General features: G+C 48.7%; 1 protein-coding gene across 3 annotated transcripts in view; it reads right to left on the bottom strand.

The window, feature by feature from the left end:
* Nucleotides 1-13,678, bottom strand: part of GAB2 (GRB2 associated binding protein 2) — a 98,709-nt gene that overhangs the window by 29,036 nt on the left and 55,995 nt on the right. Inside the window, exons 1-2 of one of the 3 annotated variants that reach the window (XM_087756715.1) lie at nt 4,229-4,880; nt 3,793-3,847 (exon numbers count right to left, since the gene is read on the bottom strand). The exons of 1 other annotated variant lie outside the window; for it this stretch is intronic. In XM_087756715.1, the coding sequence (XP_087612841.1) occupies nt 3,793-3,847; nt 4,229-4,303 (130 nt within the window). In that variant the 5' untranslated portion in view covers nt 4,304-4,880. Of the gene's footprint in view, nt 1-3,792; nt 3,848-4,228; nt 4,881-13,678 lie in introns of those variants that run through there. One more of the 3 variants, XM_087756716.1, reaches the window with a different exon arrangement.

Here is a 13,678-nt window from a genome sequence, read left to right as displayed (position 1 = left end):
CAAATGGCCTGAGGGAACATAGCTCCTGATCATGGGCGAGACTCCCGTATCTTAAGGTTGTACAAGCACAGACCAGGAAGATGTTTGCTGCTGGCTTCTCTCCGTTAAAACAGGAGATGCTGCTCCTTCCTTCATCTCATCTGCTCTGCTCACAAGCTTGCCATGATAGGCACTGTCTCCTATGAGGATCCAGGATGGGAAGGACCTGCGGCATCCTCTGGCCAGTGCCCACCAGCTGATCGCATGGTTTCCTCCCATTGAAAACACTCCCCAAACCCATTCAAAAACAAGCTGAGCTTTGCAATGCCATGGCTGGAAAGCTGATGGTTAGAAACCAGCTCTAATTTCCCATGAAAATGTTTTCCCAGCTGCTCCACTCGTCTTCCCTGCACTTGTTTCGCTCTGTGGTCACCGTTACATCAGCGGGCACGGTGCGATCCTCATTCTAGTTGGGGCTTCTCAGCGTTCCCCTAATAAAATGAGTATTAGCAATGTGGCCCACAAAAATGTCTTTGAAAGCAATGTCAGAAAGTGGGAGGCGTCTCGCTTGAGAACGGCTGAGAGTTCAGGCAATGAAAAGAAAACAGCCCCAACCAGTCTCTTGGTTCTGTTTGTAATTATCTGGGCTCCGGTGGGTGTTAAAACATCTGTACTGGTTTGGCAGGGACTGGGGAGCGTGGCTTGTGCCAAAGGCAAGAACTGGCGTGGGTTGAAAGCAGCACAGCAATACGTTAGCGTGGTATTCACGCTAAGATATGCGGGGCTGGCAGCCTCTCCTGCCAGTGCTTTTGGGTTAGGGTCAGTCCCAGCCCTGTCCCCATCTCCACATCCCCCATCTACCACAGCTCGCACTCCTCCGGGACCATCCCAAGGAAAAGCTGAAGATGGTTAAAGGAGGTGCAGAGTTGGCTGGAGTCTTGAATCCTGCTGGGTTTAACATCCCACTGGACTTCGGTCACCATCAGTTCAGCTCCACGTTACGCTCTTGCATTTCTTATCTCTGTGCCTGACCGTTTCCACCTGGACAACCTCCATCTCCCCGTCACATCTGGCTGCACACAGGTAAATGTCTCCCTGCTGGATATTTCTGCACTGAGCAGCGGGGCAAGCTCCCAGCACGGATGTTGCTGTTTGAACCTTGTGCACTAAAGTGCAGGCTGGTTTTGTGGTTATTTTTAATGCACAGCAGCAGCAGAGCTGGGTTTAGTGGGGCAATGGAGCATAGAGCTTGGTCCTCAGGAGACAAGGCAGATTTATCACAGTCTACTTGAGGGTAATATTTTGGGATTTTGGCATTCCTCAACCCCTGACTCGGGAACAAAACATCCTCCGGCATCCGAGGACCGGAGCAAACCCTCTCTCCCCTGATGCTCTCTCATGGGCTTATTCAGTAGCTCCTCACCCTCCTCTTCCTCAATCCAACATGGCTCACAAAGCACAGTGAGCCCATCCTTAAAACCCTGAAGAGCCAGATTACATTATCACTTTTGTGGCTGCACCCATCCTTGCACACACCGCAGATGGTACCAGCACCCAGACCAAAATGCGCATCTTCTTGCCCGGTGTATCGCCCGTGCTTCGTGCTTGGCTTAGGGCCAGCTGAAAATGTTCTGACATCCTCCAGCTGGAAAACGCCATTTAATCAGAATAGGAGCTTGCCAAGGGATCGCTTGCAGCCAGAAATTACAAGAAACCTTTAGAGGATAAAAGTGAATTTTAAGTAAAAGGGAAGAAGGTCAAGGTGTTTCAATTTGTTCTCATCAGAGTGGATCGTATTTTGGGGGTGGATTGCCCTGCTTTGACCGAAGATCATCATTATGTGCCTTTTAGATATGAAAGTGCAATTCTGAGTGGAACTCTTGATTTTTTCTGAAATTCATTCAAATTCAGAATGAAAAGGTGTGAATCAAAGTCGACGCTGAAAGCAGATGAAAATGAATTCCAGTGAGAGCGAAAACGAACACGCTGAATTTTTACCACCTCTGAAGTGGAGTTTGTGATGGGCTTGTGACACGCTCCACTCGCTGCAAGGGCAACGTTCTCCCAGCATCAGCTTGCTCAGACTCCGTACATGCCAATTCTGAGAACTCTTCCTTCCTCACAGGAATGGGATTTTTTTTTTTTTTTTAATTACCTACATGACCCATGTCCGAACTTGGTGTATTTGGCTGCTGAAACAGATCTGGATGAGATCCAACACTTGGTGGCCCTCTCATCGCTATCACAGAGTCCTTCACCCATGGGATGAAATGTGGTTTGGTAACAAATACGCAGTGCCTTGGAACCGTTTACTCTCCACAGATGCTGGGAGGAATAAGCCATGATATAATGGATTTTGGCTACAACCACAGGAATTACCAAGACCAGACCAGATCAGAAGCCAGCCTGCTCCATCTCCAAACGCTTCAGAGACAGCTGAGAACTTCACAGGGATCACTCATGCAGCAATGCACCAACAGGAAAAACCGATTTGTGCCTCACTTCATCATTTATAAACCTTATTAAAGCAAATATTTTAACTTATCTAATACAACTGAAGGCATTCTTGCACTCTTGGCAGTGTTAATTCTTTAAGCCACTTTATCTGTAAACCAAATCACTCTGTGTCATATGGGTCTGTGAACACAGGGTCAGTTTTCCCTTCAAACTGCACCAGGAGATACCAGACAGTAGCCTGTATTCTCATTACTGAGATATGTCAGTGGATTTTTTTATTGCAAGAAGCACTGTCTGTCCAGGGCTAGGACATCCTGGACTTATCTGCATAAAATATTAGTGGCACGCAGAGGACAGGGTGGTCCTTTCAGCAATGTGCCAAAGACATTCAAAGCATTTGCAAGTCTGTACTCCGAGTTCTTCTTACAGGTAGCAGAAACAGTGGAACTGAGTTTCTGGAGCATCACAGAAAAGCCAGCAGGATCTCAGACCCTCAGAAGGAGTTATGTTGATGCCAAAGAACAGATATAATGGTATTTAAAACCTGTAATAAAGCTGTAAAAGCATGAATGAGCTTCAAGTGAAAATCACAAATCCACCCCTTTTTTCTTAGACTCATGGAACAAAGTTTGGGGATGACGAAAAGCTATGGGAATCAAGAAACTGGGATTAAGATACTTAAAGAAAATAAAAATGCAAAGACTGAAGAGACATCACAGTGCTGTCCAGGAAAGACAAAGTCTTCTGCTCTATCGGGAATTTTTTTCAGACAAATCTCAAGAGAGGAAGGCAGCATTTTCACCTGGAAGATCCTGAGCTGACCAGGTTTTGACCCTAACACAAATCATCAAAGCAACCATCAACTAGCAAAAAGACTCATCACTGAATTTATGGATTTCAAGTGGGTATTTGAAAGACTTCATCATGAGTCATTTGAGAGCAATGTGAACCGTTATGGCAAGCCAGCAAAAATAATTACTATCATAAAGGCTTCATATCAAGGTTGAGCCTGTGCAAAGTATATGCAAGCTTGAGGGAATGGTTTACACAGATAGCAATGTCAGACAAGGTGGTGCTTGGCAAGGCAGGTGATCTGCCATGAGATGAAGGTGAGGATGGAGCCACGGGCAGTGCAATAGCCATGAATTACACTTTTACACGTGATGAAGTATTTGCAAGTGCCTGAATGCCCAGAAGCCTGCCCAACACTTCAAAAAGAGGATTCGTTGTCAGTTATGAAAAAAAATTAGGAAATGCAATGAGTCACTCAACTCCAGCTTACTTTCAAAAGCAACGGCATACAATAACAGGGTCAGTTTATATATTTGGCAGTAAAATGATGGAAGGCAATCATACCAAAAATTGGCAAGGAGCAGCTGTGTTGGCCAGGCTGGAATTTGGTCATGTGAAGCTGAAAGAACACATGATGAAATTTTTTAGGTAAAATGTTATTTTCCATCCTAATAAACAGATATAAAGGGCGACAATCAATCAAAGGTGCAAACAAGTCAGACACATTCTTCAGCATGTGGCAATGACCCAGTAAGTATGAAAGGAAGCTGAATCCCCAACAAGGACTAAGACGTGCCAGAGCTTCACCACCTGCCATGGAGCAGCTGGAGGACTGAGGGACATCACACAGAGAAAAAAGGGTAAGAAAACATGAGTCTGGACTTACCAAGGGGTATCAGACAATACGTTGTGATACAGACTCAGATGAGGCAATGTGTCATCTCATGCTCTGCCCTCCCACCTTCCTGGTGATGCTACCAGGGAACAACTCCAGTTTTACCTGCTGGGATTGCTGAGGTATCTCAGCTCCTCGCCATGCTCTGAAGCCTGGTATTTCCCTGCAGTGTAAGTTCATAAAAACCACAGAATCACAGAATATTTGGGTTGGAAGGGACTTCTGGATGTGGTCTAATCCAACCCCCTACTCAAAGCAGGGGCAGCTACAGCAGTTCAGGACTGTGTCCAGTTGGGTTTTGAGTATCTTCAAGGATGGAGACTCAAGTTGGGGTGTTTTTTCATGCTTAACTCTAAGTATTTGCTTCATCCTCTGTGGTTTAAAGTGATCATAAGCATGGATTAACAGTTAAGCTGTTCCTTGACTGCCTGGTGGAAACTGTAACGCCCTCCTAGGTCTGACTCCCAGAGAAAGAAGCCGACTGAGAGAAAGGGGGGAGCAGGAGAGAGAAATGACATCTCATTTTCCTGGACAGTCTCATTTTTTGTCAGGTTTTTCAGAAGCTGTGGCCAAGTGTCCCTTTTAAGACCATTCCCAGCTTGGAGGGAGCAGGTACCATCACCGAACTGCCTCTGGCAGCAAGTGGCTACAGGCAGAAGAAAAGATGCACCAACGTGTCTGTGCTGTGCCTTGACGATGAATCCCTTCGAGCAGAGGCTGCATTTATGCTCAGTGCTTCTGCAGCACCTAGCATAGCAGAAGACTGGTTTCTTGGCTACATCTACATCATGAGGGACCCTGAGAGATGTTCTCAGCCTTCCTGGAGGGAGCCGGGATGTGGTCAGGGCACATATGGGGATACGGGTATCCCCCAATCAGGTGTAACCCCACAGTCCAAGTAATAAATTGCCAACATTACAGCTCTGACATTGTACCACACTAAATAATGCAGAAGTATGTTTGAGAAGCAGGCAGTAATTATAACTGAAGCATAGAAACCATCTAGGGAAGAAGTGTTATCTTTACAGATAAAATCAGTAATAAATGCTACTGCATTCATAAATAAAAATCAGTCTGGAAACAAACCCTGAGTGGTGTCATGGAAAGTTCACAGCAATCGACAGCTTCACGGCTCCTTCCTTCTCCGTGTGCCTTCACTCAGAGGCTTTAAAGGCTTTAGAAAGCTTTCCCTCGGTTTTAATTGGAAATATAAAGCAATACAAACCAGTAAACAAACAGGCATTGGGGTCTGGGAAATGAGAGTTTAAATCTGTCCTGGCTTTCATCAGGTTTTACAAAGCAGCTCTCAGGGTGTGTAAACCACGGCCCCTATCAAAGAGCTGGAGGGATCAATGTGAAATATATGGAGGGAAGAAAAGGGGAAATACGTTGGCTTGGGGGGAAAAAAGAGTCACACTGTGAAAAACTGCCTGACATTATCTGCCACAAAGGTTGCTGTGATTTTCTCCCTTGTCCTCCAATTTGCTCGCATGCACGTTTTGAAGTGCTGTGTCTGTCGCGTTTCCCAGCTCAGCCCCTACGTGTTCAGCATCGCCTGCAGATCCGTATCCTGTCCTGATGCCCGAGCAGCTTTGCAGACACGGGGTACAGCTCCATGAACCCCAACGCAGCACGGCTGGGGCACATGGGCTAAAACAGTCCCAGGACCCCTCTAGGAAATATAAATGCAGGCAAATCTGACCGCAAGTTCCCTCCCAGCTGGCTGACACCCAAAATGCCTCCCTCTCTCCCTCGGTTTTGCTCAGACAGTGCCGCTTCGCCGGTCGCTTTGCTCCAAGCACATCAGCTGTTTTTATTTCCAAAGGCTCTGCATGGTTTTGCTTTTTGATGTGATGCTGATACCGTCTGCCACACTCATTTTTCCACGGTCAGTAAGTCATCCTAAAAATTCCTCAGCGCCCATTAAACTAATGGGGCTGACCTGACGCACACAGGGCTCGTAGCGATAAAAGCCAACTATAAAATGAAGAATTATTTTAAATGGATTTCTGATTCTGGGTACCTGGCCCAGGAGACAGCCCTGGGCAGGGCTGAGAGGTATGAATACAGATTGCCAGCCTCTGCTGGGAAACCTGTGCTGGAAAGGCTGGGCAATGCTTTTTGCTCTAAAAAAAGCCCAAACCTCTTGAACTTCACATTTCTTCTTTCTCCTCCCAGCTCAAATCCCAGCCTCAGCTCAGCAAACCCAGTGGGACTTTGGCCAGGAAAGGGCAGGATTTTCCGCAAAGGCCCCCGTCCTCCAGCTCCATATTTATCTTCAGAAGAGGCAGACTGGATAGCCTTGTGCTAGGCGCCTGCTGGGAAACAGTCATGAAGAACTGGAGTATTTGGCTGTTGGTCTTTTTTGAAAGCTGAGCATAAATTTTCTTTTTTGCTGGTTGATGGTTTTATTATTTGCAGTGAGATATGAGCATTCTTTGCCTGTAAACCTGGTGCTCCCACAAATGGCCACATCCTCTGCCAGTTCCCATCAATGCTGGGTAGGGATAAAGGGGGCTCAACTAACACATATCTCCTGGTGGTCTCTCTGGGATGGCAGAGTTATAGGTTTGCAATCACAAAGCTGACAAATCTTCTGGATTTTTCCAGCCCCACTCCTCCAAAATGTCCATATACACAAAAAAAAGCTAAATAATAAAATCCTAAAAATTCCTAAATTCCCAAATCCCAAATTTTGAAGAAGATGCTGATCCAGTGTTGCAAACCTCAGATATTCAGTTGCATCAGACCCCCTGAAGCCAGAAGCTTGGCTTTCTAATCATACATCAAGACCTTTTCTCTTGCTTTCTTGTTTCTAAAGTCCTCCACATCCTTGCTTCAGTCCTTTTCTTGGCATTCAAATGGGCTAGAAATCTGCTCTTGGTATTAAGGACAGTGACCATCACAGCAGCGCAGTGTTGACTCTGGTCCTGCAATGCTTCTGGTAGCAGAACACGACGAAGAGCTGAGTACAAGAAGAAGGTGTGGAAGAATAGCAGGGGATCCTCATCTGGTGTAAATTCAATGATGACAAATGACACAATTTGAAGCTCCGAAGATCTTAAAGGTCTTGACAGCAATCCTGAGATGGGTGGGATTCATCTCAGCAGAGTTTTAGGAGTCTAGAAGGTGGATGTCTCCACCTGAGCTCATCCATTCTGCTTCCCTGGAGAGTCAAGGGAATGAAATGGGCACTTTTAGGGTGCAAATGATTTGCCTCATTTTAGACATCTTTTTCCATGTCCTCCCAAAAAGTGGACAGATTATAACAACCAGCACACGTCTCGCTCTCAGTGACATCAGTTCCCTCTCCAAAATGCCCAGGCAATCAGAGCAAGGAGACCCTGACTGGTTGGTAGAGATCAGCAACAATCTCCCTGTTTCTGTCTTCTAGGAAGCAAATTCTGGGTTGTTAGTGGCTCTCTGCTCTTCGGCACACTCATTAGCACCCGAACTAGCTCATCTCCAAAGGGAAAGAGGGGAAAAAAGGGGGAGAAAAAAGGCAGCAGGCACTTGACTGCTCTCAAGCTGCTCCTTTGTGCCAAGACCACTCCATCTCCGGTATTGTTTACACTGAAATAAAAACTGAACAGTGTCAGATCTTAAAATAACTTGCTGTTTGTGGAGCAGGAAAACCAGGGTCAGGGAAGTTTGGAACAAATTTAAAGAGGCAGGATGACTAAGGGATGAACTGGGACTCAGGCAAGGAGGCGTTCGCATCCACCTGAAGTTCAACCACACGCATGGTGCAAAGTGAGATGGGGTAGCAGGGTCTCCTCCATCCATTCCAGCGAGGCTAGGTCAAGCCTGGGGCTAAGGTGTGACATCTGCATTTGTCCTCCCAGAGTGAATCTGCAGCCACAACTGTTTCCCTTGTTAGGAAAACCCAGCACATAGCAGAGAAGGAGGGGTGGGACTGACCCAAATGCCCTTGAGATGTGCAACCAGTGGGTCTAGATGTGACATACGGTGTCTTAAAAGAAGCAGCTCCATGATGCTGAGTGCAGAAAGTATTGATGGGTACACTGAGGAAAAGGCTACATCTATACATATGGTAGGACGTTGGGTGAGAGGAAAAGGCTCAAGGCTCAGGGACTCCACATTGCCGTCCCAACGCAGGCCACCTCCAGGTCCCAAACAGGGCAGGGGACTTTAGGTCTTTGGGTAGGTGAACGAGACATGGGAAGGTGGAATACATGGAGAGAACCCAAACAGATCTGCCCCATCCACCCCATGGATCAAGCTCAACTCAACCATAATCTTGCTCATTGCTTGTTGTAGAGTGTCGTACTGTCTGCGGGGGGACAGATTGGCCTCCAAGTCAGATGGTATCCGAACACAAGCCATACCAGAGCTTAAGTCAAGACCAATCAACTTGCATCAACCGAAGCTGAAGAGTCAAGTCCTGGCCCAGCTTCAGGGCATGAGGCTCTGCAAGGGGCTGCCTGCTTGGCTGCCCTTAGGTGGCAGCACTGCCTGCAGATACCAAAACACAGTGCATCAGGGCCCGGGTGCTTTCAGGGACACAAGGACACCCCCACATCTCCCTCCTTGCCCCCATTTCTCAGCCCCCATTCCTCAGCCCCCAGCATGCTTCCTGGCACAGCACAGGGCTTGCAACTCATCCAGGGCTTGAGCAGGGAAGGAAGGAGGCGTGTGCCAGGCACAATAGCAAGGAAGTACCTGGCCTTGTGGTGGTTATTAGTGTTTCCCCTCTGCTTCAGTTCTGCCTGGCCATGAGAGAGGCAGTGGCAGCGGGAAAGCAGGGGCTGCCCCAGGGCCGTCACCTTGCCTGGGCTCCCTGGTGCCCTGCTCCTGCATGAACACCAGTGATTCAGGGGTGACTGGGGGAGGCACGTGGTATATGGCACGCAAATGTATCTTTTTACTCTAGTCTTGCTACCTGCAGCCTCTTCACTGAGCTTTTGGGGAGGTCTTGTCCTCCCAACAAATCTTCAGGGGTATCTTTGTGGTGTTTTTTCTCCAGCCCACCTCGAGCTCCCTTTGCTCAGCAAACACCCATGCACACCTGGCTGCAAGGAACCGATGGGGCGAGCAGCATTGCTGATCTGATGCTGGGACCAACACATTTTTGTGGGAGAAGCGAGGAGGGAGCAAGAGCAGCCCATAGCACATAGGGTTCATAGCACAGACTTGCAGGCAGCCCATGTGAGCAGCAGCAGGTTGGGCAGCAACCAGCCAGCAACCCATATGGGATCCCCAGCCGAAGCAAGTCAAGTGGGTACTAAAGCACTAAATTTGCTCTCATGGGCTTGAAAGGGGCAACCAGTGGAGGGTCTGGGGCAGCATCAAGCCAAAGAGACCCACAGCGGCGATCATGGACGTGGGATGTAGGAGATCTCATTGATGTGAGTGGTAAGTCACTGGTGTCGGGCTGATCCGGCAAACTCTGCTGGAGTGAGCATGGCTGAGTTGAAGGAGGAAGGAGAGACACTCAGCTCTCCATGAAACATTAATGCTTGGCCCTGACTTGCATTCAGTGAGATGGTAAAAGCCTCGGGATTCCTTGGGATCGATCCCATCCGTGATGCAAAATACCAGGGCCAAGCCTTGGAGCTGGAGCAAGGAGTGAGCCGGAGGCGGGACCGCCCTGACGCAGCCCGCTGGGAGAAGGCAGAGAAATAAATAAAAGAAATAAAGCCCCAGATGAAAAAAAAGAAGACGACATGCCTGGGCTGGGTGGGAGAGGCCACCACTGCCAGACGCAAGCCATTGCGGCAGGAGCCCAGCACCATCCTTTTCCCACGCCCCGCTCACCCTCTCCGAGCGATGGGAGCCTTCAGCTCAGAGCAAGGACATTTACTCACTCGCAAATATTCCTTTCGCTGCTTCCATGGCTGGGTTAAACCTCTGGCACAGGGGCATTAATGTGGTGCATGAATAAGCTTTTAAATGCCCCTGGGTGTTTGCTCAGCACCCATGAATCCAAGCCCCTGAGAGAGTCCATGCCCCACTGAGGAGGTGGAAGAGGAGCTGCAGGGAGGTGCTGGGGGTGGCACAGTAAATTGGGACAGAGTTAAAAAAGGTATCGACCTCTCCAAAATAACTAACCTGTGCATGGGACCCCTGCAAGGACACACACACTGCAAGGATGCATGGTGGTTCATGAGAAATTAAATTATATGCTGCTGTAGCTGCACCTCTGAGTTGCATCAGGAATGGGACATGACAGGGTTTTGGCCAAAGCATCAGCTCCAGAAAGGGTTAATGGCACACAAGATGTGTTTAGAGGGATTTGGTATTTTTTTTAACTCCAACAAACAAAGCATATGAGAAAATCCCGTTCACAGCTGAGCCCTGGCTGCCTGCCCACTAGGGCAGGGAAAATGCAGATGGTTTGAAATACCCACGCGCCTGCGTTTCTCCCGCAGCCCGTGGCTCAGGGTCCCTGGCAGGTCTCCCCTCGTCGTATTCAAGCTGGTTGAGGTGGCAGCAGCGCAAATTGCAATGTAAAAGCAGCACTGAGCCAGGAGAACATCTACTTTCCTCGAGTCTCATTGGCTTCCCTGGACCCGCGGAGGAGCCGGGATCCTGCGAGGCTCTGCTTGTTCAAAAATAGTAATTAGCTCTCAAAGTAAATAGGTGTTAACAGAAACAAAAAGCTTCACCACTGTCTGAGTAAACACCGTAGAGTGAATCTAATTTCCCTTCTCCCAGCAGATGTAATCGCCCTGCTCTGCAATTATTTTCAGGTCGGGGCGGAGAATGAAGCCACCGCAGCGGCTCTGCAGAGCAGCTGCTCCTCAGTGGCGCCGGGGCAGCCGGAGGTGCCCACCACTTCACTGACATTTAGGTCCCCGAGGCTGAAACGAGCTTCCTTTTGACGAACCAGATGTGTAACGCAGCCGGCAATCAGCTAAACCAGCAGCTGACTGTAGCACGATGTTAAACCGCCCTAAACTCCAGCCTATTTCTTAATCCTTAGAGTCCCCCAGTCTAGACAGGACATGAAGGACTAATGTGAAAACCAAGCAACAGAAAATGTACACTCTCCTGTCAAGCTGAAAACAGAAAGAAGCATCAAAGGGTACAAATCCCTTTGGCCTTTTAATTTTTTCGCCTTTTGGGAGTGCAGGCAGCACCCAAGCACAGTCCTGCGCCGGTGCAGAATGTTTGCAGCCAGTTTGCATCACCGCATGCAGCTGCTTTCGGGTTGCCCATTTGCTCACTAAATCATGCTAAAAAGCAACTGAAAACCCATCTTTTCCCTACCGTCATGGGGAGCTGGTGAAATAGGCTTTTACCCAAACTGCCCCAAAAGCTAAGGAGTTTTTCCTCCACCACTGGTGGGTTAAAAGCAAACTTATAACTGGTGGCTGGGGCTCAGCTGATGCGGGATATCCCTGAAGGGTTAGGAGGTAATTCAGCATGTGATGGCAGCTGTAGTAAAAGCCTTTGCCGGTGATGGAGCGCTTCCCCACACTTCAAATATACCCAGCTGGGATGCAAATATAACCCAGCTGGGAACAGCCTGGCTTTGGGGCCAGACCCAGCAAGGTTTTCAGGTCAGCATAAAGCAGTCACGCACCCAGGAACAAGAACAACCAGAAAAATGTGCACAGTGGCTTCCCCAGCAGTTTCTGATCTCGTTCCGCCACGCTGCCCGTCTGCTGGGAGAGGGAGGTTTAGTTAATTAATTGCTACAATTAGCATGGAGCTATTCCTGCCCATGATGGTTACCTTTTCCTCCCATTTTTGGTGCATCCAATTACTGACTCATTCATTCTCCAACGCAGACGCTACAACAAGGCACAGAGAAGCTTAAGGATGAAGGGGTGAAGTCTAAGAAAGAAATGCCAAAGGTCCCAAGCTCTGTTTCTACCCAGGAACTGAGTTATTCTCATACGAACTCCTCATCCTCTCCCACCCATCAATCCATGGCTTCAAGGATGACACCAAACTGTGCTGGAATGCTGACCTGCTGGAGGGCAGGAAGGCTCTACAGAGGGACCTGGCCAGTCTGGATTGACGGTCCGGGGCCAACTGTGTGAGGTTCAACAAGGCTCAGTGCCGGGTCCTGCACTTGGGGCACAACAACCCCAGGCACCACTGCAGGCATGGGGAGGAGCGGCTGGAGAGCTGTCTGGCGGGAAAGGGCCTGGGGGTGTTGGTCGACAGCTGCCTGAACATGAGCCAGCAGTGTGCCCAGGTGGCCAAGAGGGCCAATGGCACCCTGGCTTGTATCAGGAATAGTGTGGCCAGCAGGACCAGGGCAGGGATGGTCCCCCTGTACTGGGCACTGGTGAGGCCACACCTCAAATCCTGTGCTCAGTTTTGGGCCCCTCACCCCAAGAAGGCCATGGAGGGGCTGGAGCGTGGCCAGAGAAGGGCAATGAAGCTGATGAAGGGTCTAGAGCACAAGTCTTAAAAGGAGCAGTTGAGGTGAGGGAACTGGAGATGTTTAGCCTGGAGAAGAGGAGGCTGAGGGGTGACCTTATTGCTCTCTACAACTGCCTGAAAGGAGGTTGTAGCGAGGCGGGAGTCAGTCTCTTCTCCCAAGAAACAAGCGATAGGACGAGAGGAGACGGCCTCAGATTGCACCAGGGGAGGTTTAGGTTGGATATTATGAAAAATTTCTTCCCTGAAAGGGCTGTCAGGCACTGGCCCAGGCTGCCCAGGGAAGTGGTTGAGTCCCCATCCCTGGAGGTATTTAAAAGCTGGGTAGATGTGGCGCTTAGGGACATGGTTGAGTGGTGGACTTGGCAGTGCTAGGTTTACACTTGGACTTCATTATCTTAAGGGTCTTTTTCAACCTAAATGATTCTATAAGGAGGTGATGAAGAGGGAGCACAGCAGTTACAAATATTGCTACGACTGTTTTATTTGTCCCTCCAGCTGACCCATCAGGAAGGATGGGTGATGGGCTTACGTACACTAAGACAGACAAGACTCCCAATACCCATCACACTGCAATGATCCCTCAACCTCTCCACCCAGCCTCGGGCTGTGGGTCCTTCAAACAAACATTATCTACTTTGGGAAATCGATGATTTATTCGTTGTTACTTAGCAGGGACGATGAAGCAAAGGTGAGCGTGGGGTCATTGCTTCGGTGAGCACCAAAGCAAAGCACCAGCCGTGAATAATTCATGCTCCCTTTTTTCTGCAGCATCTGGACACATCTGCTGCATTTGCCATCGCAGGCTTTTTCTCGTCTGACTCAGAAAATCATGCTTTGGCAGCTGGGTACTGTTTCAAGTGGGTACTTTCCCTACAGCATTAACGAGCTGTGATTTTGTTACAAATAGGGATTTTTGTTCCTCTTTTGCTGATGTCACTCTGTGATCCGACAGGGAATAGCACTTGGATCTCTGCAGCCTGACAAGCCCTCTGTGCCCTTTGGGACAGATGTACTTGCAAGTGGGAGATTGTCTTTCCTTTTGCTGCCCAGATTTATATTTTACTGAAGTCCAGTATCGATCCCGCTGCCGCTGGGCTGGAAGCTCATTTTACTAAATGGGAAGAAAAACAGTTCCCCCAGCTGAATGCACACAAAATGGAAAATCCTGCAACAAAACAGCTCTTAAAAAGGGGC

This window comes from Nipponia nippon, unplaced genomic scaffold, assembly GCF_047370975.1.
Source record: "Nipponia nippon isolate SJK-2023a ecotype South Korea unplaced genomic scaffold, ASM4737097v1 scaffold_2, whole genome shotgun sequence".
NCBI classification, from domain to species: Eukaryota; Metazoa; Chordata; class Aves; order Pelecaniformes; family Threskiornithidae; genus Nipponia; species Nipponia nippon.
The sequence above is the reverse complement of the archived record's forward strand: the minus strand, read 5'-3'. Positions and strand labels throughout refer to the sequence as shown.